This window comes from Oncorhynchus nerka, linkage group LG13, assembly GCF_034236695.1.
Source record: "Oncorhynchus nerka isolate Pitt River linkage group LG13, Oner_Uvic_2.0, whole genome shotgun sequence".
Taxonomy (NCBI): Eukaryota; Metazoa; Chordata; class Actinopteri; order Salmoniformes; family Salmonidae; genus Oncorhynchus; species Oncorhynchus nerka.
This window is the reverse complement of record NC_088408.1, coordinates 48,475,038-48,502,680: the sequence shown is the minus strand read 5'-3', so window position 1 is coordinate 48,502,680 and position 27,643 is coordinate 48,475,038. Positions and strand designations below refer to the sequence as shown.

The window sequence follows — 27,643 nt, the reverse complement described above, 5'->3', positions numbered from 1 at the left end:
CAGCACTCAGATACACAGGAGCACTAAAACCGTCATGCTAGTAGGCTTGTAGGTCCATATCCTTTGATGTTGTAGGACAGTTCACTTACAGTTGCAGATTCACCCTTGGAGCCAATGGACTTGGACATTTTGCCCAGAACTTGATAGCCATCCGTGGACGTGTTTCCAGCTTCCTTAATCTCCTTGTCCGCCACCTCTTGGCAGTCGAGGTTCAGCTTGACATTGGTGGGGGAAACAAGGATGTGGAGCTGCAGACAGAAAAGATTGAGAGTTGTTACATTCTTCGTCCAGGACATACTTTCGTCTAGGAACGTCTGCTGTCTATCCTAAAACTCTGCAAATCATTGGGTTATCTGGGGTTGGCAACAGAGCACAGAGAGACACAGGGTGTATTTGGATGTGTTATTTCCTCTCCTTGATGTGTTGAGCCTTGAATCTCTCCAAAAGAGATAGGCCAGAGTACAATAACAAGAGCAGCACACAAACATGATTTCAATGTGTTCCGATGATGTAGAGTATCCTAAAAGTGCACACAGGGTAAGATACGCTCAGGATAAGATAATCACCAAAATTCCATCGATGTCATCTCCATTCACTGTTAAATACATAACATTAGTCATATAGCATGTCATATCATCAGTAAGATTGAGCGAGTGTGGTAGAACACAGTAGGCAATGCCAGATCAGCTGTTTTGCTTGCCTACTGATTTACAGAGCACCGCCATCCAGTCATCTGTCTCATTTACTTTGCGGTGATGGGTTTAAAGTGATGTGGTGCACACCAAGGATGAGTCTTTCCACCACTGTGTTTCACAGAGTCAATGTATACACTGCGTTGCTAGTCCTGACTCAGATCGACCTCACCACATTTTCTGATGATGTTGTTTTGTGGCGCGGCATAAGAAGTGCTCCCTTTTCACCCTTTCCCTCTATTGCCAAACTTTGAGAGGCTAGCTGCTGTTCTGGGGAGTTCAGCTGTAGCCCAGTAACCACATTCTTACTGAGCATGCAAAATGATATTGTACAGTACCGAGCCATGGAGTCAGCCCCAGAGGTTTGACAACCACACACTGTTTAATTCATTGTGGTCGACAAATGTACAGCTATGTTTAGCCGACCACGAGCAGAGGAAACTCGTATCTCAGGATTCTTCTCGGAGAGCATGCAGACAGACAGCGGAGCACGCTCCGTAATTTATGGAAACTGTGAGTCTATTTTGGACAGCAAGAGGGTAAATAAGGCAACGGTACTGTGAGAAAGAAACTCGGCTCAAGGAAATGACATCATCATCAGCGCTCTAGCGTGAAGAAGAAATGCAGCACCTCTAGGAATGCTCTACACAGCCTCAGACTGTCTCCGGTTTAAGACCTTGGGCTGAGCCATTCAGAAACAGCAATACAACAAATCTCTCCTTGTAGCCCATCAAGAATCAGACACACAAAACCTTCAACTCTAAGAAAAGGGATACTATGCTATCGTAACCCCAAAAAATGTTGTGTGCAGCAGGCAGGACCGTAAAGATGGCATTCCCGGTGAGCTCACTGATGTGACATCCAAGACAGACGTCGGAGTTTCCCTTGACCTCTGGTCAGTGACTGGGACAGATTATACAGCTCCTCCCAGACCTTCTACCATCATATGACCATATCCTCTCTCTCTCTCTCTCTGACATGACCATCGCCATGTATTACCCTTTTCATTCACAAGTCTTGGGTGTTCTCTATCCATTTGGTCTACATATGGTTTGCGTTTTGCTCACTGACTCAAGCTTCCATGAAATCCATATGCCTTTACAATATGCATTAGGTTGTTATTGTATTATCCAAACACAAGACAGTGGTTTTTGATAACGAATTAAATGTTTGATACTTTCAGCATGATGAAAAGCAGAGTCCATACTGTCAGGGTATGTCAACACTCATTTATCATCTTTGTGGATATTTAAACGAACTCCAAACGGCTATTAATCTTGGTTTAAGAAACTGCTTTAGAGTTTGATTCCTGAGGGTCTGCTAAACCTACTATATGCTTACTGTAATCTTAGTTGAAAGAAAGGGTTACTGGCGAGAGAATAAAGCATTCAAACTGTCATCAGAAACAGGCAAATAGAGATGGTTTATACCAGGGGTTTTCAAACTGGGTTACAGACTGTCTGCATATTGCACCAAATGGGTACTGAATGGGGTCCGCAATTTTGATTTTTTTGCTAGCTGCAACATAACACCATGGATAACATTTTTATTTCTCTGCATCCAATATAAAGGAAGTTAGAGGTAGTTTCTAGCTAGCTTTAGCGCAATGACTGGAAGTCTACAGGAACAGTTAGCATGCTGGCTGGTTTAAACCCCCAGCATGCTGGGGGTTTAATATGGAATCAAATTACATAATCTTTTCTGTATAGTAAATTGCTATTTTAAAGCAAATTTTCTTGCATGTGTATTCATGATATATTTGAGTGACTAAAAATTACAACAATATCTATGGGCTAACAAAACTAAATAAAAAAACTATTTCTAGATCTGGACACTTCTGACAAATTATAAATAGCTCTCTAAGGTATGTAATGACTAACATGACAAGAGGAACTGATGATGTCCTACCCAATTTGGAAATTGCCCCTTGTGCATTCTACTACTACAACTTTCAAGAGTAAGTTTAATACAGAATCGGTGACCCGTCCTCGTGCTCACCTCATTAGCATGAGGTTGTAAGAAACCAAAAAAAAGCCCAGGACATAGACATATCTGATATGGGCAGAAAGCTTAAATTCTTGTTAATCTAACTGCACTGTCCAATTTACAGTAGCTATTACAGTGAAATAATACCATGCTATTGTTTGAGGAGAATGCACAATTATGAACTTGAAAATGTCTGAAGAAACCAATTAGGCACATTTGGGCAGTCTTGATACAGCATTTTAAATAGATATGCAGTAGTTCATTGGATCAGTCTAAAACTTTTCACATACACTGCTGCCATCTAGTGGCCAAAGTCTAAATTGCGCCTGGGCTAGAATGATTCATTATGGCATTTCTCTTGCATTTCAAAGATGGTACAAAAACAAAACTTTTTTAAAAAGTATTATCTTTTACCAGATCTAATGTGTTATATTCTCCTACATTAATTTCACATTTCCACAAATTTCTAAGTGTTTCCTTTCAAATGGTATCAAGAATATGCATATCCTTGCTTCAGGTCCTGAGCTACAGGCAGTTAGATTTGGGTTTGTCATTTTAGGTGAAAATTGAAAGAAAAGGGCTGATCCTTAAGAGGATTTATTAAAGCTGCCCCCACTGCCGACCCATAAAATATATTAAACTATGTATATATTTTTAGAATACCGTCTTTGAAAACTAACAATCAAATAAAAGCTAGACAGTCAGGGAGATAAAAAAAATAACTGTATTCAGGGCATATGGCTATTGATTTTGTTCTAAGGTTTGAGGATTTCTTTTTGTGTGAATTTCAGTACAATTTTCTCTAAACTGCCAAGATACCTTTATCTATCTAGCTAATAGACTATGTTTGGGTTTACACTTCCTCTTCCAATGAACTGTGGGGAGGTCAAAATAATGAAACTGTCTACCAAATTACCAAATCTGTTCATTCTAAAATGTTGATTACTTTTATTTGCCATTATCATTCACCTGATAATAAGACACAATGTGATTGTATTTTTTACTAAGATATGATGGGGGTTCCTGGGTTGCCGGTTTGCCTGGGCAGGGGTCCCTGGTTAAGAAAAGTTTGAAAACAAGTGGCTTATACAATAGTAGCAGTGAGGTTTTTTTTACTGACTGATATAATGGAATTGTATTTTGACCCAATATACACACAGGAGGCTCCCAATTCCTTCAGTGGAGCACATCTGTTAAACCTATTTTAGGGAATTTTGTATCATCGGCGGTAAGTAAGACCTTTCAAACGCTGAATTAGCAATTTCCTGACTGCTTAGGTCGAGATAAATCAGCCTTGCGGTGAAGCAGTGCAACCCGGCTGTTTAAAATCCCATAGCCCTCCTCACCACACAACACTATCCTAAACCTGCCAGAGTTGGCTAAGAAAACAAACCAGGACATCAATCAAATAAGGGAGTGAGAGTCTGGGTTCAAGCTAGCCCATCTAAATTGTGTTTGTTTATGCTGCATATTCTGGCAGCAGGGCGAGAAGAGTGGGTTCTATAAGTCACCAGTTCTGTAACTGACACGGTCATCTACTTCTTAAAAATACATTATGCATCCTGCAAAGGAAAGTTTCAACCGCTACACTGACTGAGGGAAATTACAAGTGAAAAGCGCTTACCCTACTCAATCCCTACTCATTACTGTCTGTCTGTGAGTCTGTCACTGTAAGAAGTGTGGTTGAGGTCCTGTCCCCAAGTGAGAGCTGGACATTTCCTAGCTTTGTTTCCAAATGGCACCCTATTCCTTACACTTTATTTACATTTTTTTGATTTAACTAGGCAAGTCAGTAAAGAACAAATTCTTAGAGCACTACTTTTGAGCCCAGCTGGACAACACTGGGAGAGATAGTGCATACATAACCATGCTGGAAGACTGGGACAGATACAGCATACATAACCATGCTGGAAGACTGGGACAGATACAGCATACATAACCATGCTGGAAGACTGGGACAGATACAGCATACATAACCATGCTGGAAGACTGGGACAGATACAGCATACATAACCATGCTGGAAGACTGGGACAGATACAGCATACATAACCATGCTGGAGGACTGGGAGAGATAGTGCATACATAACCATGCTGGAAGACTGGGACAGATACAGCATACATAACCATGCTGGAAGACTGGGACAGATACAGCATACATAACCATGCTGGAAGACTGGGACAGATACAGCATACATAACCATGCTGGAAGACTGGGACAGATACAGCATACATAACCATGCTGGAGGACTGGGAGAGATAGTGCATACATAACCATGCTGGAGGACTGGGACAGATAAAGCATACATAACCATGCTGGAAGACTGGGACAGATACAGCATACATAACCATGCTGGAGGACTGGGACAGATACAGCATTCATAACCATGCTGGAGGACTGGGACAGATACAGCATACATAACCATGCTGGAGGACTGGGACAGATACAGCATACATAACCATGCTGGAAGACTGGGACAGATACAGCATTCATAACCATGCTGGAGGACTGGGACAGATACAGCATACATAACCATGCTGGAAGACTGGGACAGATACAGCATACATAACCATGCTGGAGGACTGGGAGAGATAGTGCATACATAACCATGCTGGAGGACTGGGACAGATACAGCATACATAACCATGCTGGAAGACTGGGACAGATACAGCATTCATAACCATGCTGGAGGACTGGGACAGATACAGCATACATAACCATGCTGGGAGGTAAACCGCAGAACAGAGTCGCCGCCCCTACAGCAACGGCGAGAATTCCCCTGCGGTCGGCTACCAGAGGCAACAGAGGCAAGGCTTGCATCCAACATCCAGGCAGAGAAACGGCAGCAGAGCCAAAAATGGGATAGCGATAGAGAAAGAGAGAGAAAGAAAGAGAGAGCGAGCGAGCGAGCGAAAGAGAGAGCGAGCGAGCGAAAGGCAGGCAGAAAAACCTCCCCCCAGCCTGGCATTCCACTGCCTCTCTGATGTAATTATTTAAATAGTTATAGCAGTGACCCAATATTTTCCAGACTAGCACGCCAAGCAGCGACTAGCAGTACATTTTAATGGTCTCCGCAAGAGGACTTATAGATTCTAGTGAACGTTTGTGATAGCGTTGTTAAATGACTATGTCCACAGCCCCTATGAGCACACGGCTCTGACCTTATGGTAAATGGAAACTCCAGTAAATACCAGCGGGAAGTACTTCCATACAGCTCTCAATGCACAGAGTATACACAGACTGCCTATGGTTCATCTTTAATGGTCTCCCTCCCTCAGGCTACAACTTAATGCGCTAATCCAAGAGATCCAAGAGATCCAATATGCCAACAGAGTCTGATTTCTCTGCCCCACTTAGTCCAGTTTCTCCCGGGAAACCAACAGCCATCGAATTAGAGCCCAATGTGGAGTTGGAGCTGGACCAAACATGACCACTTCAGCTTAGCATGAACCAGTCATTTGATTAGCTTCAAAGTCCAAACAAACGGGTAAAAGATCAATGGCCACTTCCATCGCTTGATTACTTTGAGAGGCTTTGATTACCATCAATAACGTCAATCTATGCGTCATGTAACATTGGGTTTTATACAACTTACAGCCAAAGACCATCTGTTTGCATGAGCAGACACTGTTCTGCAGAACACATGTCTGTAGCTGTACCGGGAGGTACACCTCCTGTAATATACAATTGTATTAGGAATGCCATTATCTGTGTATCCTCAGGACATGCAAGCTGACGGCAAGAAGAAAGGAGACAAGTGTGATTGACGTGCCATACCTCAAGTCCAGTCGCCAGGCCCCTGAATGTTCCACAATCTGGCCATTAACTTCACTACACCCAGTATATTCCTCCAATCCAAACAGTCACGCAGACAGGCAAGTCAGGTAAGTTTACCTTGTGGAAGCTTCCATGGAAGATTCTCTTCACTTGATCATTGTCGAATGTGACCCTCTGGATCTCCCCCCTCGTATCCTTGTTATAATAGGAAATGGTTTGGCTGGAAGCTGAATAGAGAAAAAAGGAGATTGAGGAGAGAAAAGAGGTTACAGATAGCTCTCCAACGTCGCATTAGGACTTGGTGTCATGCAAAGCTCCTAAACTAGAAACAGGACTCCAATACCATTGTCATCAACGGGCAGTGTATCATGAAGCAGATCTGCTTTGTGAAAGCTGCATCACAAACAACATGGCCGGGGATTTATAAAGGCCAGCTGAAGATAGCTTATACAGGATGTTGGAACCGGAGGAGGGCGAGTGTGGTTACTGAGGGAGACCAAAGCAGCCCTGGGCTCTGGAGCCCATTACGGTCCCTTCACTGCTCCCATGAGAGAACGTCAGACAGAACAACAGAAATCTATCTACAGCTGCTGGATATGATATCGCCTCCTCACACAACACTACTTCCTCCTTCCTCCGATGGCTGTGTCACAAATGGCACCCTATTCCCCATGAAGTGTACTACTTTTTTTTGACCAGGGTCCATATGGTTCCGGTCAAAAGTAGTGCACTATGTAGGGAGTAGGGGGTCATTTTGGGACCCTATTCCCCATGAAGTGTACTACTTTTTTTTGACCAGTGTCCATATGGTTCCGGTCAAAAGTAGTGCACTATGTAGGAGTAGGGGGTCATTTTGGGATGCAACACCAGTAACATCTTGTAACCCTCATTGTAAAACCCTATGTACTCGACCCCTTCAAATCCTCAGAGCTACAGAGCCTTACGATCAATGGTGACCCCGACTTCAGGCTTGTCGTCCTTGGTGGACACCTGCCAGATGTCAAAGGCCTCGTTGGGTGTGTCCGGGAGGAGACGGAACATCATGATGATGGTGTAGGAGTGAGGTAGTCCGTCTGGGTGGATCTCCCTGTTCAAACCCCCACACAACCCCAACAATAAGACTGACCATTAAAAAAAAAGACAAAATACACAATAATCATTTCACCATTAATATACATGTGTACAGTATTACTCTATGCCTATGAACCACCGTGATGTGGCTGATGTTTTTCCATAGAGTCGCAAGCAGAGGTAAAACTCTGTGGCGGAAGGTTAAGCTGACTGGAGATATACAGTATTTGATAGGCCTACTGTGTGTGTGGCTGATAAAACGCTTAGAGATGTACGGTGTAGGAGATAGCCAGTGTAGTTGGATGTCTCGGAGCTACGTGGGATGAGTGAACCCAGCAGTACGCCAGAACTTCAGATTAAGCTAGAACACTGCTATAGGGCAGTCCATATTCTGACATGTTGGGACCTGTTGGGTCAGCCAATTACAAGCGAATAAGCAGGACATCGTACATTAATTGACCTAGTTTAGAGGGGAATGGGGTCTAACATTTTGTCTGAACATAGTTGAGTATGACGTGTCATCTCCAAGTGCCAAACCAACATTAATACAGTTTTTACTGCATGGGAAAGGCCCACAAAAAGGTAATGTTTAAACAAGTCATTTCTTAACACCTGCACTCCCTGCATTGACCTACATCTCCTCAGTCTTCCTGGATTCGAGCAGAGACAAGCTTTCAGAGTCTGAGACTATCATTATAATGTGCTGCAACTCAATTATCCCTTAAATCCATTAGCTCACAAAAGCAGTGCAGAAATACACTGCAAATGAGTGGATTCGGCTATTTCAGCCACACCCATTGCTGCCAGGTGTATAAAATCAAGCACACAGCCATGCAATCTCCATAGATCAATCAATCAATCAATCACATGTATTTATAAAGCCCTTTTTACATCAGCCGATGTCACAAACAGACATTGACAGTAGAATGACACGTATTGAAGAGATCAGTGACTTTTAACGTGGCACAGTGATAGGATGCCACCTTTCCAACAAGTCAAGTTTGTCAAATTTCTGCCCTGCTAGAGCTGCCCCGGTCAACTGTAAGTGCTGTTATTGTGAAGTGGCAACGTTTAGGAGCAACAATGGCTCAGCCTCGAAGTGGTAGGCCACACAAGCTCACAGAACGGGACCCATCACTACAGAGTTCCAAACTGCCTCTGGAAGCAACATCAGCACAATAACTGTTCGTCGGGAGCTTCATGAAATGGGTTTCCATGGCTGAGCAGCCACACACAAGCCTAAGATCACCATGCGCAATGGCAAGCGTCAGCTGGAGTGGTGTAAAGCTCGCCACCATTGGACTCGTTCTCTGAAGTGATGAATCACGCTTCACCATCTGGCAATCCGACTGACAAACCTGGGTTTGGCAGATGCCAGGAGAACGCTACCTGCCCGAATGCATAGTGCCAACTGTAAAGTTTGGTGGAGGAGGAATAATGGTCTGGGGCTGCTTTTCATGGTTCGGCCTAGTTCCAGTGAAGGGAAAACTCAAAGCTACAGCATACAATGACATTCTAGATGATTATGTGCTTCCAACTTTGTGGCAACAGTTTGGGGAAGGCCCGTTCCTGTTTCAGCATGACAATACCCATGTGCACAAAGAAGAACTTGACTGGCCTGCACAGATCCCTGATCTCAACCGCATCAAACACCTTTGGGATTAATTGGAACGCCGACTGCGAGCCAGGCCTAATCACCCAACATCAGTGCCCGACCTCAATAATGCTCTTGTGGTTGAATGGAAGTCCCCACAGCAATGTTCCAACATCTAGTGAAAGCCTTCCTAGAAGAGTGGAGGCTGTTATAGCAGCAAATGGGGGACCAACTCCATATTAATGCCCATGATTTTGGATTGAGATGTCCGACGAGCAGGTGTCCACGTACATTTGGCTATGCAGTGTACAACCACAAGAATTGACCATTCAAAGCCAAAGACAATGATAGCGTGTAAAATTTCCAAACAGGACTTCTGAAAAACCTGGTGATTTTGTAATCCAAGACAATGGTATCGCCGACTCACGTGGTGGGCTGGGTCAGGAAGGAGTTCTTATGGAGTCTGTAGGCTGTGTAGCTGTTGAAGGAACCAGGTTCCATAGACACTCCCTTGATATAGCCATAGGTCTTCTCTGTCAGGTTGAACGCCTCCAGCATCCTGAAGCCTACAGCACAAGGTGAAGAACTCGTTTTAAGTTCTAGAACTTCTCAAACCAATGAGGGAATGATGCATGCGGTTTCTGCAGACGGTTCTAATTTGAGATGTACATAAATAATAATCTGAGCATTTTTACCAGGCGATGTGAATCCATTTAGGTAGATCAGGGGACAAGCTGTGAAAATAATATCAAAGATTAGCAACAGTTCAATTTGTTTCTAGAGTTTTATCTTGGGCGATAAATGAAATCGCTTACAGCTAAATACTATAAGTGGTATCCAAAATAACAAACAACAAAACAGCTTACATGACGTCGCTGTTTCGCAAATGAAGGTCACAAGGTTGTCTTGGATAGTTGCAAAGGCGTCAAAGTCGTCCACAACAAAGATGTGTCTGTCGCTTGGCTTGCTGCCAATGTTCTGCAGCTCAGCAAAATCCACATCGGCAACACCAACCACAAACACACTGTAACCTGGAGAAGGAGCACATGCATTCTCAGAAAACCAACTGCACTATGTGCATGGGGTGATGCTAAAATGCTACAGATTTCTAATACCTCAATGACAACATTTACAAGCATTATGGGAAATGACTGACACTGGGTTGACTTGAAGATTGCTGTGCAGCAAATTGAGCAACCCTTACCAGCATGCTGCAGCGTGGCAGCGTTTTTCTTCACCTCATCCTGAGAGCGACCGTCTGTGACAGCTACCACAACCTTGGGGACATTCCTCCTCATTCCATTTTCTGGGGCGAACACCTTCTCCTTGACATGCATCAAAGCAGCGCCTGATCAAGAACAAAGAAAGGTAGATTAATGAAGGTGATAGACAACAATGTATACTCAAAGGGTGGATATATGCCTGGCTCCGATGAAACATGTTGGTGTCCATTGCAAAGTCACTTTTACCTAAGGCCCTGGGCAAAAGAAGTGCACTATATAGGGAATAGGGGGGCATTTGGGAGACAGCCTAGTTGATGGAAGCTGGGTTTGGGGAGCCTCACCGGTCTTAGTGTTTCCTCCTCGGTACTGGATCAGCTGTAGAGCAGCGAGAGCGTTGCCCTTGTCCGAGTAAGAGTTCAGCCTGAACTCTGTCTTTGCTTCATCGCTGTACTGCACGAACGACACCTGTTTCCAAAGTAGAACGCATTACAAGGAGTTATAGTACGATTTCATACCGCACCTATTATTCTAAACAGTTCGCCAAGTTGACTAACAATTACAACTTGCTTTTCCCACTATTTACAGCATGACACACCTGCATTCCTGTCGATCCGATGACGTCGAAGGCTCCAATCATGCTGAAGACGAACTGCACCACTTTCCGGAAACTATCTTCTCCAATACTCCACGAGCCGTCAATAAGGAACACCACATCTGCCTTGGCACCTTTGCACACTGAGGCAAAAGAAAAAGAACTCAGTGAACTGCACTTAAAAGATTCCATGGCAGGCACCAGATTCTGGGCCGCCTGGAACACCAGGCCCGATAACAGAGAAAGGCATGATAATGAGAGTCGGCAACCTCAAAAATAAAAATAAAGTCTGCATGAATCTCACAAACAAAATCATTGAGAGAATGAAATTACATAATGAAGCTATACATGGCAATTATTGGTTTAATTGATCACACTTTCCTGAAGAAAATGAAAAAAAACTAGGAACATTTGGTTACTATAAAGGCTTCGAGATAATGTCTGCCTGATGTGATAGAGCACTTTATTTTTGTATCTCTCGCAATCCCCTTCTTCCAAGTCAGAATCCATAAACAAGTTTTACACCATACCTTATCAAACAAACAGCTTCTTTGGACTTTCTCAACACCTAGGTCAGTCATTAGTCAATGGGGGAGTTCCCATTGAAAACCCTGGAGGGTCTGTGTGGAGCATGTGGCGGCCATTACTTTAACACTGGCACCACTCTGATCCAGAGGAAATATCTCTGCAAGTCTCTGCTTCTGCCAAATAGTGAGATTTTGATGGCATTGCATGTTTTCTGAACCTGGCTTTTTATGACCCGCAACATTTTGCACTAAAACACACTCAAATTCAAATGTCGATGACTTTGCAGTTGACACCTTGTTTGGGCTCCAAGGAAGGCTTCAAATGTTCTATATAGCATTGGTGAATGTGGTGCCGTTTGGTGCTTTGGCAATATGGAGGTGATGGATACTGTATGTCGTAGTCATCATGGCGCCATTGGTTCTTACCTGCCCATGCAGGAGGAATGGTAGGTGGTGGTGGAGGAGTGGGGGGTGGCGTTGGGGCTTCAGTAGGTTTGACCACTTTGAGAAAGAGACAACAAAGTGTCAGTGAACATCAACAAAGAAATGACAAATTCGGATAGCACATCGGCACCACTTGTGTAAAAAGCTGAAGACTACTGAGGTAAATGCACTGACTGTAAGTCACTCTGGATACGAGTGTGTGCTAAATTACTCAAATGTAAATACTCACATGTTCTCTCTTTGGTGCTGACTCCAGGGCCCTCGAGGTTAGGGGTCTGAACGAACACGGTGGCGCTATAAAGAGCGTCAGGGGAGAGCCCCTTGAAGCAGTACTGGCTCTGAGCTGCAGTAATGGTGATCTCCTGCTGACCTTTACTGGAGGCTACACACAGATAAAACAAGGAGAAATGTGAGACATGTTGACATGTGTTGAGAAGAGAAACATGTTGACATGTGTTGAGAAGAGAAACATGTTGACATGTGTTGAGAAGAGAAACATGTTGACATGTGTTGAGAAGAGAAACATGTTGACATGTGTTGACTGCCGAGGCCGCTGCCTGAAACGTTGCTCCTCGTAAAAATCACGGGTCTTCTCTGAGTACGAAAAGCAGAGTTAATGCCATTCAGCTGGGGCCATGACAGTGCAAATAGATGTAAGATTGGTGTTGTCACGCTACACATGTAATTCAATATGAATTGTTTTGGGGAAAATGGAGAACGTTTTACAAAATGTGGTATTTTTGGTCAAATGAACCATGAGACCAAGACAATGGCCTTATAAGGGCAAATATCCCCTCAATCACTTCTCCTGGGCTGACCCCTTGCTGCTCAAGGTAGAAGACCAAGATTATTGCGCAGAGATGTATGCTATGATCCTCATTCCTCAACCACATTCCACTTCAGTAACAAACACTTGGCATTCCAATACTGACTTGGAAGCTCAGTCTGTCTGGGAAGCATCTTTAAAAAGGTCGCTAGCTTTTCAAACCTTGGGGACTGTTTACTTTCGGTGAGTGTTCTCTATTCTCTACCACAGTTGTCTTTCTGACAGAAGCAAAGCCTGCTTAAGTTTGGAAATATGTCATGGGTAGTGATTACCATGTTCATATTTAAATCCTTGAGATACTGCGTCTTGTTTTTAACAGTTTATACCTCTACTGAAAAAAATAATAATCGGGAAACAAAATAATGATTGTTGTTATACAATACATAGCCTAATAGACTACCGCGTATTACGCACGGCAGAATTAATCATATTATTTTTTACGATTTAATACGTATAATAATTGGTCTAACCTATTGGATCCTCCAAAATGAAACTGAATTGTCCGTAGAGTTCCGAGGAGGATTGTGTCGAGGCACAGTTCTGGGGAAGGGTACCAAAAATGTCAGCATCATTAAAGGTCTCCAAGAACACAGTGGCCTCCATCAGTGGCAGGGACTGGGAGACTAGTCAGGATCGAGGGAAGGATGAACGGAGCAAAGTACAGAGAGAGATCCTTGAGGAAAACCTTCTCCAGAGCGCGCAGGACCTCAGACTGGGGCGATATTTTCACCATCCAATAGCACAACGACCCTAAGCACACAGCGAAGACAACGCAGGAGCGGCTTCGGGACAAGTCTCTGAATGTCCTTGAGCGGCCCAGCCAGAGTCCGCACTTGAACCTGATCAAACATCTCTGGAGAGACCTGAAAATAGCCTTGCAGCGACGCTCCCCATCCAACCTGACAGAGCTTGAGAGGATCTGCAGAGAAGAATGGGAGAAACTCCCCAAATACTGGTGTGCCAAGCTTGTAGCGTCATACCCAAGAAGACTCGAGGCTGTAATCGCTGCCAAAGGTGCTTCCACAAAGTACTGAGTAAAGGGTCTGAATACTTATGTAAAAGGCTGCAGCGTAACAAAATGAGGAACAAGTCAATGGGTCTGAATACTTTCCAAATGCACTGTATGTGGAAATAGCACTTTTCTATGTTTTGCAGTCAAAAATATAGAGGAAGATAAATGTTTACAATGACATCATCAACCAATTACTAGACAATTAGTAGGCGAAAGCACATGGACACTGATTATGTCATTGGAAACATTTATCTTTCAACAAAACATATTTCTTTCAACAAAACATAGAAATGTGACATTTTCACATATGTTGATGTTGGGATGATGCTGGAGATGATGAATTTGAAGTTGAACATGTAAAACAGTTTAAGCACATTTCTCTGCTGTGAAACCGGAGTAGTCTATCAGAATGATTGAAAAAGGGACAACGGGAAAGCGCAGCCGCCATTCGCTATTCGAGTGCAGACGGATGATAATGGTCCATTCTAAATCAAAACAAAGGCAGCACATTAATAAAGACAAGATTACATTGAGAATAGTCTGATGAGTTCGAATATTTTCACTTGATGAGGGAACAGCTAGTGCAACAGAGCTTTTTGTTTGTGACTTTTTACAAAATCACCAATATAGTTGCATAGAGCAGCCCATATATGTTTGGATTTATAAGACATTCTGAAGTTTTGTGTCATTCACAACTAAAGTTGCCAAATAACTCAAAATCTAGCACTGTAGGACCTGTTTCAAATGGTCACTTTCACACTCAACATAGCTCATATGCGCACTCGCTCGGGAATGGTAAAAGTTTACTATAAAATCATTTCATAAAAAATAATGGCACAGAATTTATGAGCCAGTCAGACAGTCGGCCATCTGACACAATGTCATGACAGTCGCCATCTGACACAATGTCATGACAGTCGCCATCTGACACAATGTCATGACAGTCGCCATCTGACACAATGTCATGACAGTCACCGCCCTAGGTCTACATGTGAACATGAATACAGATGGATTCAAAGGCCGACAGTAATAAAAAAGGATGTCATCTTTTCAGACAGAGACAACTAACACTTGGTGGTCGGATGCTGTCAGAACACGCCACATTGATGCATTCTCCTTCGAGAGATAAACACAGGGGCGGGCTGAGGATAAACAGTCGTGTGAATCTCTAGACCCAATCTCAACAGCCAGCACCATTCCAATGTTCTGGACACAGAGGAGGTTGTGGCTCTGATCACTGGGGATCTATAGCATCTCTGACTAGTGACTGACTAACACCAACTACAGCATGTGTCGATGCTCCTTCTGAAGTCTCCTTTATGGCTTCAGACATAAGAAGAAGCATAAACTCAATTATAATGCAGCAATTCTTCAGGGTAGAAAAAGAGTCCCTCGTGTAGCCAAGCTTAAAGGTGCGATCTGAAATGAACGTTTGGCTGAGACTTACGGTCCAGAGGGTTGAGCTTGATCCTGTAGGAGGTGGCAGCCCTGTGAGGACTCCACTTGACGCAGAACTTGTCGAAGCCAACGTTGTAGGTCTCGAGGTTGGTGACGTTCAGGTAGACTGGAGCAGAACACAAAAAGACATTTCTCAGACTGACTTCAAGACCGAGTCCCAAATTTGCACCCTATTCCCAACATAGTGCACTACTACAGACCAGGGCACAAAGGGCTCCGGTCAAAAGTAATCCACTATATAGGGAGCCATTTGGGGATGGTTGACATTGATGCTTCAGAAAGATGATATTTGTAGATCAGATACATACGTGTTGTTCCTTGTCCTTCGAGGGCCCCGCTCATGCCAGCATCATACTGGGCAAACACTTTGACATCGTAGGTGGTGCCAGGGAGGAGGTTCTGGAGGGTGTATGAAGTCACATCACCCACAAACACATCCAAGCTCTTACTCTGATCTTCTTCTGCAGGTAAAAACAACACAACCTCTACATTAATAACAGCTACACTACAACACAATCTCTACCTTAATAACAGCAACAGTACAACACAATCTCCACATTAATAACAGCTAAACTACAACACAATCTCTACTTTAATAACAGCTACGCTACAACACAATCTCTACTTTAATAACAGCTACGCTACAACACAATCTCAACTTTAATAACAGCTACGCTACAACACAATCTCTACTTTAATAACAGCTACGCTACAACACAATCTCTACTTTAATAACAGCTACGCTACAACACAATCTCTACTTTAATAACAGCTACGCTACAACACAATCTCTACTTTAATAACAGCTACGCTACAACACAATCTCAACTTTAATAACAGCTACACTACAACACAATCTCAACTTTACTCATGAGGATAAGGAGAAGAGCAGACCTATCTAAACCTGAAATCATCTCATTTGAAATGTAAAGATGGCCCTTAGATTTCATGCAAATGATTCTGGATCCTTACATAGTCATTGCTGTCAAACTTTTACTTTGCACTGCGACCTTTGACGAGTAAAACACGGTATTGTGACATTGTGAAGTGCTGTAACTTTTATTTCCGAGCGTGTTATGGGTCCCTGCTCATGATTGCATGCACAGAGTCGGACGTCATCTCACCCGCAGGCGTGTAGACCAGCTTGTATCCGAGCACCGGAGACGGCGAAGGGTCCCAGGCAACACGGAAGCGGGTGTACCACTCATCCGAAACGCGCAGGTTCCTGGGCTCCAGCAGGCCAACTGTAACCAAGGCAGAGCAACAGAGTGAGTAGAAACATGTCCACATTCAATCAGTCACAGCAATTACCCTCAACAGCAAGTAGGGCCATGACACCATTTCCAGTCTTGCTAACCCTCAGTGCAGTAAGGCACCACATTACCATAGCACACAGCCCGGCCTGCTGCTAGACTACTGCTGTTTTTCCTCCTCCTGTGTTTATGAAGACTATTATGAGTAATACATGTGTTTAGATTGGATAGATTTTTCCATGGTCTTGCTGAGGGAGCTGGGCAGTGGATGGGTGGGTAGTCGGGTTGCGGCGTAAGCTCCTCGTTGGAGCGAGGCCCATCCAAACTGCCTAGCTGGCACAGTGGTGCCTCGGTCTAAGCCAAGACATAAAGTTTCTATTGTTTGTGTAACTCGGGACTAATGTTCGCCAGTCGTTGAGCTTTCCCAGTTGCTCTACTGTGAATTCCCCAATCCTCCAAACTCTTCAAACTGAAACATGTTGGAATCGGTTGGCTATTTTGTATGGCTCTTTAAAGTATTTTCCACTCCTGTGCACAGGTCTCACTCCCAGCTCATCAGGCTTGGAAATTATGTACAACTAGCTAGACCATTAGGTGTTCAGTATACCAGACTGAACACTTCCTGGCCACTTTTCTAACCGCCTTACCTGTGCGTCCGGGCCCGTTCAGCGATCCCCCTGCTCCATCAGCATAGATGGCTTCCACAGTGATGTTGTAGGGAGTGTCAGGAAGCAGGTTCTGCAGGATGGCATTGTTTCTGTTGCCAGGGACAACGGTCTGTAAGGAAAAACACCAGAAAGAACTGTCAGTTCCTTCAAAAACAGCTTCTCAACACACTTGACATAGTCCTTTCAGCTCCTAGCGGAGCAAAGCGCCTCAACACACAAAGGAATGTAATTGCTAATGGAAGCTATTTGTCGCTGCTAGCCTAGCTCCTACGTCACTGCAGCATAGAGAAAACGGGGGTAACCAGGAGGCTAATAATGAAAGTTACCTGTCCTCTTAAAAAAAAAAACATCTGACGATTTAGCTCAAGTGACCTTTCATTTCAAATTCAGCATGCTAAAAGACTCCTTACATTTTTCTCTAGTTAAGTAGAGTTTGTTAACACAATAGTTACCTTGCTAGGTAGGGAGCAATGATGCAGCACAGCTGGGCTATCCTTAACTGGTGCTCATGTTTAAGTCATTAATAATAGACTGTAAGGTAACGTAATGTTTCCAGTGATAATGTTGATCTTACCGAGCATTTAATTCATCTTACTAATCAGCAATTAACTGTTGTGAGTGATATGCCTTCAGTGCTTTGGCAGTAGTAACATTATCACGTTGAACAGAAGGCTTAATGCTAGTGTATGGGATGTGTATTTGATTTGCCACTCAGCTACATATAAAACGAGACATGTTTAGGCCATAAACTCAACTCATCCCTCGAGTCAAACTCGAAGTCCTGTGCTACATGAAAGTTTGTTGAGAATGACTTTGAACTCACAAACTCGGTGATGGGGTCTCCTGTGGTGGGGGCGTAGGCTATCTTGTACTGCTGCACGGTTCCCTCAGCGTGGTCCCACCCGATGGTCAGAGTGTTGGTGGTGGCATCAAACACCCGCAGGTTCCGAGGTCCAGCACGGGGCACTGCAACAACACTGGGTTACACTCACACACATGCACCTAGCAACCACCGCTACACCGTGTGTTTGTTGTATATAGCTACGTGTATGTGTGTGCGGACGTGCTTGAATGTAGACTACAGTATAAGCAAGTATGCCTGGAAGCGTGAGTAACGCGATCATGAGCCGGTAGTATCAATGTAAACAAAAGTCGCATGAGTCAGTAGTACCAATGTATACAACAAAGTCAGATTGATTGGATTCAAGTCTCACATGTTTTGCCGTCTCCCTTCACCGGTGGTCCCTCCCCGTCGGCGTACAGAGCCAGGACGCTGACCGAGTACGGTGTGTCGGGAATGAGCGAATCCAAGAACGCGTTGTTGATATTCCCCGGGACCAAGACCTTTGGCAAGGTCACAGGACATAGATCACAATGATGGCTTACAAGAGAGGAATCATGGTTCGTGTCCCAAATGGCCCCCTGTTCCCTATTTAGAGCACTCCTTTTGACCAGGGCCCGTAGATGCACCCTCAAATGAGCTTCTTCAACCATACTACTCTGGCACTAGACACGGACATAATGAGCTCACTGTGAATCCCTGCTAGTGATTCCTTGGAAGGAGCCTAGTGCAAAGGCTAGCGGGAAGTACTAACAACGCCCCGAAGAGGTTTAAAAAGATAAACAAATGCATTCATTTTGCTTAAAAGTGACTGATAAACAGTTAGTGTTATGGAGGCAAATGAAGACGACGCAACCAACAGCAAAGAGACCAGCGCTCTGTCATTGAACAGGCCTCAACGTGTATCTCACCCCTGTTTCTAACAACAGTGGAGCCTAGACTCGTCATATCATCAGGGTAATCACTATCACGACGCAGCCCATTATCCATTAGCATGTCCGAGGGAATGCTATTACATCATGCTAAACACAGCTGCTCTTTAAAGTGGTCTACCCTCGTCTACAGTTTATCAGGGGATTCAGCAGAACATCTCTGTATATAACACAGTATATGTCCTCCAATTCTTCAAATGTAAGAATTTGCAGATCTCTCGCGTATGTGCACATCCACATTTTCCAAACTCCTAGTGATACAGTAAAAGCTGTTTGTTGGGCAATTAGCTCCATCTTTCTCCTGTAATCCAAGATATGTTCATCGGTGCATGAAACAAATCCTGATATTCAGATAATTAAAAGCCAAATAGCCTGGATTTCCGCATGAATGAACACTAACCTTATTACAAAGTACCATCTGTGTCGGCTTCTAAACAGACTTCCTACAACACTCTTCCAGAGGCCTTTCGATATCGTTGCTAAACGTGGAGCCCAGCAACCATTTTCTACTATTTTTGCTTACGTTCCCTTTCCTTCTGAGTGGTCTGAGCAGAGAGGGAGAGTGAACGGGAGGGTGAACATACTTCCCACCACACCACATTGGAGAGAGATAGCTAGTATGTCCCAAATGGCACCCTATTCCCTATATAGGGCACTACATGGGGAATAGGGTGCTATTTGAGATGCATCCATTGAACTTACCGTCTCTGCAGGTCTTTCTCCGGACAGAGGTGTGTAGATGACACGGTACTGCTGCACCTGGCCAGAGGCTGGCGCCCAGCGCACGTTCAGGCTGTTGGTGGTAGGGTTGTACACCTGGACGTTCTTAGGAGGGGTGCGTGGAACTGGGGGTCACAGAGGGTCATAGAAAATCAAAAGGGGAGAGGGCAACTGCTAGATTGACTTCCCCTAACAAGTTAAGCTATCTTAACAACCCAAACCAACAACAACTTTGATTTGACTCTCTAGGAATTAAGTAAAGATACCACAAGAACATTTTAGAATTATTTGACTGCTAAGTTTCAAATAGGACGTAGCTCAGTAAAAAAAAAGAAAATACAAATGCTGAGGGGTGCAAACTCTCCAGTCTCCAAGTGATTTTATAGTGTCTATGTAGACAGCACATAGAGAGAAGCAACACAGTTTGGGTTTATGAAAAAAAACTCTTAACTTCCCGTTTAAACTAAAACAGATGTTCATATTCCTCTGGCATTCCGCACTTTAGCCCAATAAAGCTAGATGTAGTAGGTAGACAGACCCAGCCACCTTATTGAGAAGCAAAGTAGAACCTATTTGTCCAACAGTGAGCTTCATTCTATACTGAACACGTGTACAAGTGCACATGCATATGGTGTCTTTAGGAAGATTACTCTGTCAAACATCTCTTCGCATTTGGCCGAGGATCAGAGCACATCAGATGTGAATCCATGATCATAAATCTGTGTCCGTCTCAAGACTTGAAACTGACAAGGACATAGCGAGATCAAATAAAATGCTTGACTTCCATTAGACGTCTTCATATTAGCACAAACGGAGTCTCTGGCACCTCCCGTGGAACCATCACGCACCATCAGCTCTGTAATACTGATATGCTCCGCTGGTATCACAGCTTTCCAATTAACTTCTCTGGGATGGATTTCTGCTGACTCAGCATGGCAAGCCATTTGAGCAGAAACAAAACCGATGCACACAACCTGGTGCAAAAACTGCACAGACACAGGCAGGGCAACCCAACTAGCAAGTATTATTTTTATGGTGAGATAAACTACCCCTCTGTTGCGGGGGGGGGTATGATGCTACTGAATCAAAATAACTGAATAAAGCACATCTTTGTCCCAATAAGAACAACATGGATAACTTACGTGTCTTTCCAGTCTCAGACTGGCGCAGGCCCTCTCCCTCGGGGTAGACGGGGACCACTGTGATGGTGTAGGGCGTGTCTGAGAGAAGGTTCCTCAGGACGGTAGAGGTGGTGCCACCAGACACTTGCTCCTGTTCACAGAGAGGTGTTTGAGATGCATTATCAATGTTTATACCATTGATTGGTTGAATGCTGCAGCATCCGTATTAGGAAGTAAACAAATTCCTAATATGGATGCCGTACTCGACTCAATTCTGATTGGTCAAGAGATACCCTGTACAGTATCAGATGTTAAGGCACAGATAGTTGGTGGTCTTACCATGTCCTCGGCTCCGCCAGAGGCAGGGACGTAGAAGAGACGGTACTGGCGCACGTTGCCCTCCGCTGGCTCCCAGCGCACCTTCAAGGAGCTAGTAGTCGGGTCTATGACCTGCAGGTTCTTCACACCACCCAATGCCTCTGACAAGTCACCAAACAACGAGTTGAGCATCAAATCACTTTTTCGATTTTGCTGCATATTTGTCTTTTTCTCACTGTATTGTACCTGTATTGTGTAGTTTGTTCAGTCATGACTTACTTGTCTTTCCATTTTCAGAAGTTCTCTTCCCTTCAATATCGCCATACATAGGCACCAATGTCACTTTGTACTCTGTGTCTGGCACAAGGTTCCTGAGAACGGTGTTGGTTGACATCCCAGAAACTGTGGTCTGAAAAAGAGTTATCGGATTAACAAGAATGTAAAGTAAAACCACACTACTAAAGACATAGCATATTCAATTATTCACCGTACATGTTTATAGTACGCAAGTTAGTGAGTGTGCAGATAATCGCTTTGATGCACTATGAAAGGAAGTGTTGACTTTGTACCGTGAGTTCAGGCCCTCCTGCTAGTGGGGCGTAGATGACAGTGTACTGGCGCACATCCCCCTCAGCTGGCTCCCAGCGTACCCTCAAGGAGTTGGTGGTGGGGTCAGTCACCTGCAGGTTCTTCACTCCACCCAGAGGCTCTGAAGAAGAAATAACACAACAACATCCCTGTAAGTAAATGGCGCCAAGATGCTCAATCTGTTACTGAGTCTGATATGGAAGCATATACAGTGGGGTCTGAAATGATTAATACCCTTGATAAAGATGAGCAAAAATGACAGTGTACAATAAATCATTTAAACACTGAACTATGCTCCAAAGACATTGGGAAACTATTTTATTTTATAGTAATACAAAAATGTGGATGTCGGAATTTGTGACACCTCTGTTTTCAATACCTTTCAATACCTCACCTTGCGAGGATAATGGGACTGAGCCTTTTTCTAAATGTTTTTCTAGTTGGACAACATATTACACCATTCCTCCATAGAGAATCCTTCCAGATCCTTGATATCCTTCATCTGCGCTTATGGACTGCTCTCTTCAATTCAAACCACAGGTTTTCAATGGGTTTCAATGGTTTTCAATGAGTTTCAAAAGATTGAGATGGCCATTGCAAAACTATTGATGTTGTTACCAATTAACCATTTATTTGTATTTGGGGTAATGTTCTTGCTGGACGATTCACTTGCTGCCAAGTTTCAGGCAACCACGTGTTTGGCTAAAATATCCTGGTACTGGATAAAGTTCATGATACTGTTGTTGAGCAAGGGCCCAAGGACCAGTGGAAGCAAAATAGTCCCATAACATCTAAGATCTACCACCATATTCTATAGTAGGTATGGGGTTATTTTCTGCTCCTGCATTGTCATTTCAATGACAAACCCACCACTGGTGTGCATTGCCAAATACCTCTATTTTCATGCCCTTGTTAAAGTCAACAGCATCTTGAACTTGACCCATTACCAGAATATTTGAGCCAAAAACCTGGTTGCCTCTGCCAAGAAGTTGCAACTTCCAGCAAGACAATAACCCCAAGCTCACATCAAAATCCACAAACAAATTGGCCACAAAATCATTATTTTGCAATGGCCATCTCAGTCTCCAGACTGAAAACCTGTGGTTTGAATGGAAAAGGGCAGTCTATAACCGCAGATGAAGGATCTGGAAGGGTTCTTTATGGAGGAATGGTCTAAGATCCCTCCCAATGTGTTTTCCAAAAAAACACTTGAGTAAAAGTTGCCTTTATCCTCGCAAGCTGAAGCATTTATTGGTATTGAAAACAGGGGTGGCAATACTTTTAAATTCTATCTTTTTGAGAAAAATAAATATTACTTGTTAATTAAACAAAATCTCTTTCTCTGAGCAATCATATTAGTAAAAAAATATATCATTGTATTTTTGCTCATCTTTTCATGTGTCAATAATTGTAGATAGTTGACAGTTACATTCTTCACTAGTGTTATAGTATGGGGTTTCTGAGTAAAAAGAAAGTTTTGAAACGCTTCACTCACTTGTTTTTCCCATCTCAGACTGCATTATGCCATCCACGTCTGGGTAGACTGGGACAACAGAGACGTTGTACTGGGTATCGGACTCCAGATTACGCAGGATAAGGTTGTTGGTGCCTCCAGAGACTTGCTCCTGTTCAGGGCAAGTGCAGATCAATGTTAGTACTGTAGAACAATTCCATAATTTACTTATAGTGTAAACATGGCTAAGTTGACCGTAAAATGGCTAGAGAGATGAATAGGAGACGTGCCATTTGCTCCTTCCCATCTGGCTGGGCCACGTAGAAGACCTTGTAGTTGCGCACGTTGCCACAGCCGGGTCCCAGCGAACAGACAAACTGTTGATGGTGGGGTCGATGACCTTCATGTTCTTCACTCCACCCAAAGGATCTGAGGCAAAAGAGACCATTACTGTACAAGCTGAACAAGTAGCAGACATTTTGAAAATGATCTGTTGCTTAGATGGTCTTTGAATAATTTCACCCCGTTCAGTTCAACTCACTTGTCTTTCCATTCTGAGACCTAGAGAGACCCTCCATCTCATGGTAAACAGGCACAACTGTCACAGTGTATTCCGTGTCTGGATTCAGTTCCTTCAGAACAGTGGTGGTCGTTGTTCCAGACACCTGGTCCTGTTCAAGAAAGAAGAAGGGAGAATATCAGTCAGAAACAGGGCTAACTTACACCTGAGCCATGTTGACTAGCTATAGGGGAATACACCATAGGCTTATGACACTTTAAATGGAAGGATGGGCTGATTGTAATGGATTTCACCCTCCACCAGCCTCCAATGGAATACACAATTTTTAGTGCGTTAGTAGGGGTGTTGTGTTCGTGAGGTGATCCGGACGTACCACTTCCTGCTCCCCGCCTGCAGTTGGGATGTAGACGATGATGTACTCGCGCACGTTCCCCTCAGCTGCGTCCCAGCGCACGTTCAGGGTGCTGGTGGTGGGCTCAATGACCTGCAGGTTCTTCACGAAGCCCAGGGGCTCTGAGCACCAAGAGGAAACAGGGCAGCTTAGCCATCACGGCCATTTGAAAACAATGATACACCTGTTGCACAGCTATGTTTTACTACTACTATATACCTATTGATTATGTCTGCAGATGAGCTAATACACATTATGAACTGGGTGGTTGAAGCCCTGAATGCTGATTGGCTGAAAGCCATGCTATTTCAGACCGTATACCACAGGTATGAAAAAAATATATATTTTTACTGCGCTAATTACATTGGTAACCAGGGGTTTGTGGTATATTGCCAATATACCACGGCTATATATGCATGCACTCCGCTTTGCGCTGTACATAATAACAGCCCTTAGCCGTAGTATATTGGCCATATACCACACCCCATCAGGCCTTATTGCTTAAGTAATTAATGTCTTTCACTTTAGAATTTGCCCATAACTATCACCAGTCACTGAGAGCATCGTGCAATAAGTTGTCGTTACTCACTTGTTGTTCCATCCTTGGTCTGGGTCTGACCATCTCCTTCCGGGTACACTGGCAGCACAGTGACTCTGTACTGTGTGTTGGGAGAGAGGCTCTTCAGCACTGTGGTGGTTGTGCTCTCTGAGACTTCCTCCTACAAAGGAAAAAAAATTGATGGTGTCACACCAACAGAAACTCCAACAGACATACTGGAACACTATGGCTGCATCCCAAAAGACGCCCTATTCCCGTGCATAGTGCACAACTTTTGACCTGAGTCTTTGGGCCCTGGTCAAAAGTAGTGCACTATATAGGGAATAGGGCGCCATTTAGGACGCAGTTATATCTCATACACCAGATCCACACGAGAAGGCCCATGTACCACCACTGTTCTGTGATCTGTAAAACTACATGTCCTGCTCTAGTTTCTCTCACCCTTCTGTGGAGTTTATCTTGACAGGTTTGATTTTGAGCAAAAGCCATGCGCCACACTGTTCAGGCCAATTCTAAACAGATAAACCAAACAATGCTTTAGACCAGTGGTTCCCAAACTTTTTATAGTCCCGTACCCCTTCAAGCATTCAACCTCCAGCTCCGTAACCCCTCTAGCACCAGGGTCAGCGCACTCTCAAATGTTGTTTTTTGCCATCATTGTAAGCCTGCCACACACACACTATACGATACATTGATTAAACATAAGAATTTGTTTTTGTCACAACCAGGCTCGTGGGAAGTGACAAAGAGCTCTTATAGGACCAGGGCACAAATAATAATAATAATATAAATAATCAATAATTTTGCTCTTTATTTTCCATCTTACATATAAAACCTTATTTGTTCATAGAAAATTGTGAATACCTCACCACAGGTTAATGGGAAGTGTGTGTTTGATAGGATGCACATAACTCTGCAATGTTGGGTTGTATTGGAGAGAGTCTCAGTCTTAAATCATTTTCCACACACAGTCTGTGCCTGTATTTCGTTTTCATGCTAGTGAGGGCCGAGAATCCACTCTCATAGGTACATGGTTGCAAAGGGCATCAATGTCTTAGCGCGATTTGCCAAGGCAGGATACTCTGAGCACAGCCCAATCCAGAAACCTGTCAGTAGCTTCTGATTAAATTAAATTTTCACAGAACCGCTTGTTGCAATTTTGATGAGGCACTCTTGTTCAGATATCGGTAAGTGGACTGGAGGCAGGGCATGAAAGGGATAACAAATCCAGTTGTTTGTGTCATCCGTTTCGGGAAAGTACCTGCGTAATTGTGCACCCAGTTCACTCAGGTGCTTCGCTATATAACATTTGACATTGTCCGTAAGCTTGAGTTCATTTGCACACAAAAAAAATCATACAATGATGGAAAGACCTGTGTGTTGTCCTTGTTAATGCAGACAGAGAAGAGCTCCAACTTCTTAATCATAGTCTCAATTTTGTCCCGCATATTGAATATAGTTGCGGAGGGTTCCTGTAATCCTACATCACCCAGATAGGCCAGTCGTGTGAGAAACTCGCATCGTGCAAGTGGTCGGACAAGTGAAAATTATGGTCAGTTAAGAAAACTTTAAGCTCGTCTCTCAACTAAAAAAAAAACATGTCAATACTTTGAACCCTGATAACCAGCGCACTTCTGTATGTTGTAAAAGCGTTACATGGTCGCTGCTCATATCATTGCATAATGCAGAAAATACACGAGAGTTCAGGGGCCTTGCTTTAACAAAGTTAACCATTTTCACTGTATTGTCCAAAACATATTGCAAGCTGTCAGGCATTCCCTTGGCAGCAAGAGCCTCTCGGTGGATGCTGCAGTGTACCCAAGTAGCGTCGGGAGCAACTGCTTGCACGCGCGTTACCACTCCACTATGTCTCTCTGTCATGGCTTTTGCGCCATCAGTACAGATACCAACACATCTTGACCACCAAGTCCATTTGATGTCACAAAGCTGTCCTGTATTTTAAAAACATCCTCTCCTGTTGTCCTGGTTTCCAGTGGTTTGCAGAAGAGGATGTCATCCTTAATTGACCCCCCATTAACGTAACAGACCAGGAGCAGTGCCAGGCCTGCCACATCTGTTGACTCCTCCAGCTTAACGCATAGAATTCAATAGCTTGTATGCGAAGCAGTATTTGTTTCAAAACATCTCTTGCCATGTCACTGGTGTGTCGTGAAACAGTGTTGTTTGATGAAGTCATTGTCTGCATAGATTTTATGGCCTTTTCCCCCAGCATTGTCCCAGCCATATCCGCGGCAGCAGGAAGATTTAAGTCCTCCACAATAGTATGGGGCTTGCCTGTCCTAGCTACTCGGTAGCTCACCATATAAGACACTTCTAGCCCCTTCTTATTAATAGTATCTGTTGCTTTTATACATATCTTACTACTCGAAAGTCGTCTTAATTCTCCCTCCAAAAATTCCTGTGACTTAATTTTCTAATTGGCATGTTTTGTTTCTTAATGTCTGCGCAAGAGTGAAGGTTTCATCAAGTTGTTAGATAGAACTTTTGCACATACAACACACTGTGGCTGGGGAAAGGCATTACTCCCAATATAAGTGAACTCCAAATCAATGTAGTTCTCATCATATTTGCACCTCTTCGATGGTCCAACGTCCCTGTCTGTTGTTCGGTGCTTTTCCGGGTAAGGGAGCAGTAGCTCTTCGGCTGCATCAGATTCACAGCTGTCAGTGTCCATGCTAGCTGGGCTAACAACATATGTAGAATTACTGATGCTAGCATTGGATGTGCTCGTGGAAGCAGAACAACTTGTGTCGTCGACAGGTGCAGGTGTAGTACTGCTGGTAGTAGAATCTAGGGCCTTACATTTTTTTTAAACATTAATCAATTTTCGAGCAAACGGAATGAGCAGCAGCTATGATTGGCTACATATGGACCGTTAGTGGAATTCCCGCGAGAGAGTAACGGTTAATGTGATTGGATGTTCATTATTTGACTAGGCCACCTGTATTTGACATTGTGTTGTTATTTTTGCTGAACACTAGATGGTTAAAAACACTCATATCCCACTTTGGGAATACCTGCTTTAGAGTATCTTGTTCCGTATACGCCAAACCAAAC

At 43.7% G+C, this 27,643-nt stretch overlaps 1 protein-coding gene across 1 annotated transcript in view; it reads right to left on the bottom strand.

The window, feature by feature from the left end:
- The window catches only part of LOC115139619 (collagen alpha-1(XII) chain-like), a 98,091-nt gene that overhangs the window by 11,595 nt on the left and 58,853 nt on the right, over positions 1–27,643 (bottom strand). Inside the window, 28 exon segments of the mRNA XM_029677215.2 lie at positions 90–248; positions 6,572–6,681; positions 7,399–7,541; positions 9,547–9,685; positions 9,815–9,853; positions 9,986–10,150; positions 10,324–10,467; positions 10,684–10,807; positions 10,938–11,077; positions 11,888–11,962; positions 12,135–12,287; positions 15,191–15,307; positions 15,510–15,662; positions 16,326–16,445; positions 17,102–17,231; positions 17,946–18,088; positions 18,337–18,466; positions 19,598–19,740; positions 20,758–20,887; positions 21,076–21,215; positions 21,334–21,463; positions 21,624–21,763; positions 23,138–23,267; positions 23,386–23,447; positions 23,450–23,524; positions 23,637–23,766; positions 23,989–24,128; positions 24,596–24,725. Of these exon segments, the coding sequence (XP_029533075.2) occupies positions 90–248; positions 6,572–6,681; positions 7,399–7,541; positions 9,547–9,685; positions 9,815–9,853; positions 9,986–10,150; positions 10,324–10,467; positions 10,684–10,807; positions 10,938–11,077; positions 11,888–11,962; positions 12,135–12,287; positions 15,191–15,307; positions 15,510–15,662; positions 16,326–16,445; positions 17,102–17,231; positions 17,946–18,088; positions 18,337–18,466; positions 19,598–19,740; positions 20,758–20,887; positions 21,076–21,215; positions 21,334–21,463; positions 21,624–21,763; positions 23,138–23,267; positions 23,386–23,447; positions 23,450–23,524; positions 23,637–23,766; positions 23,989–24,128; positions 24,596–24,725 (3,534 nt within the window).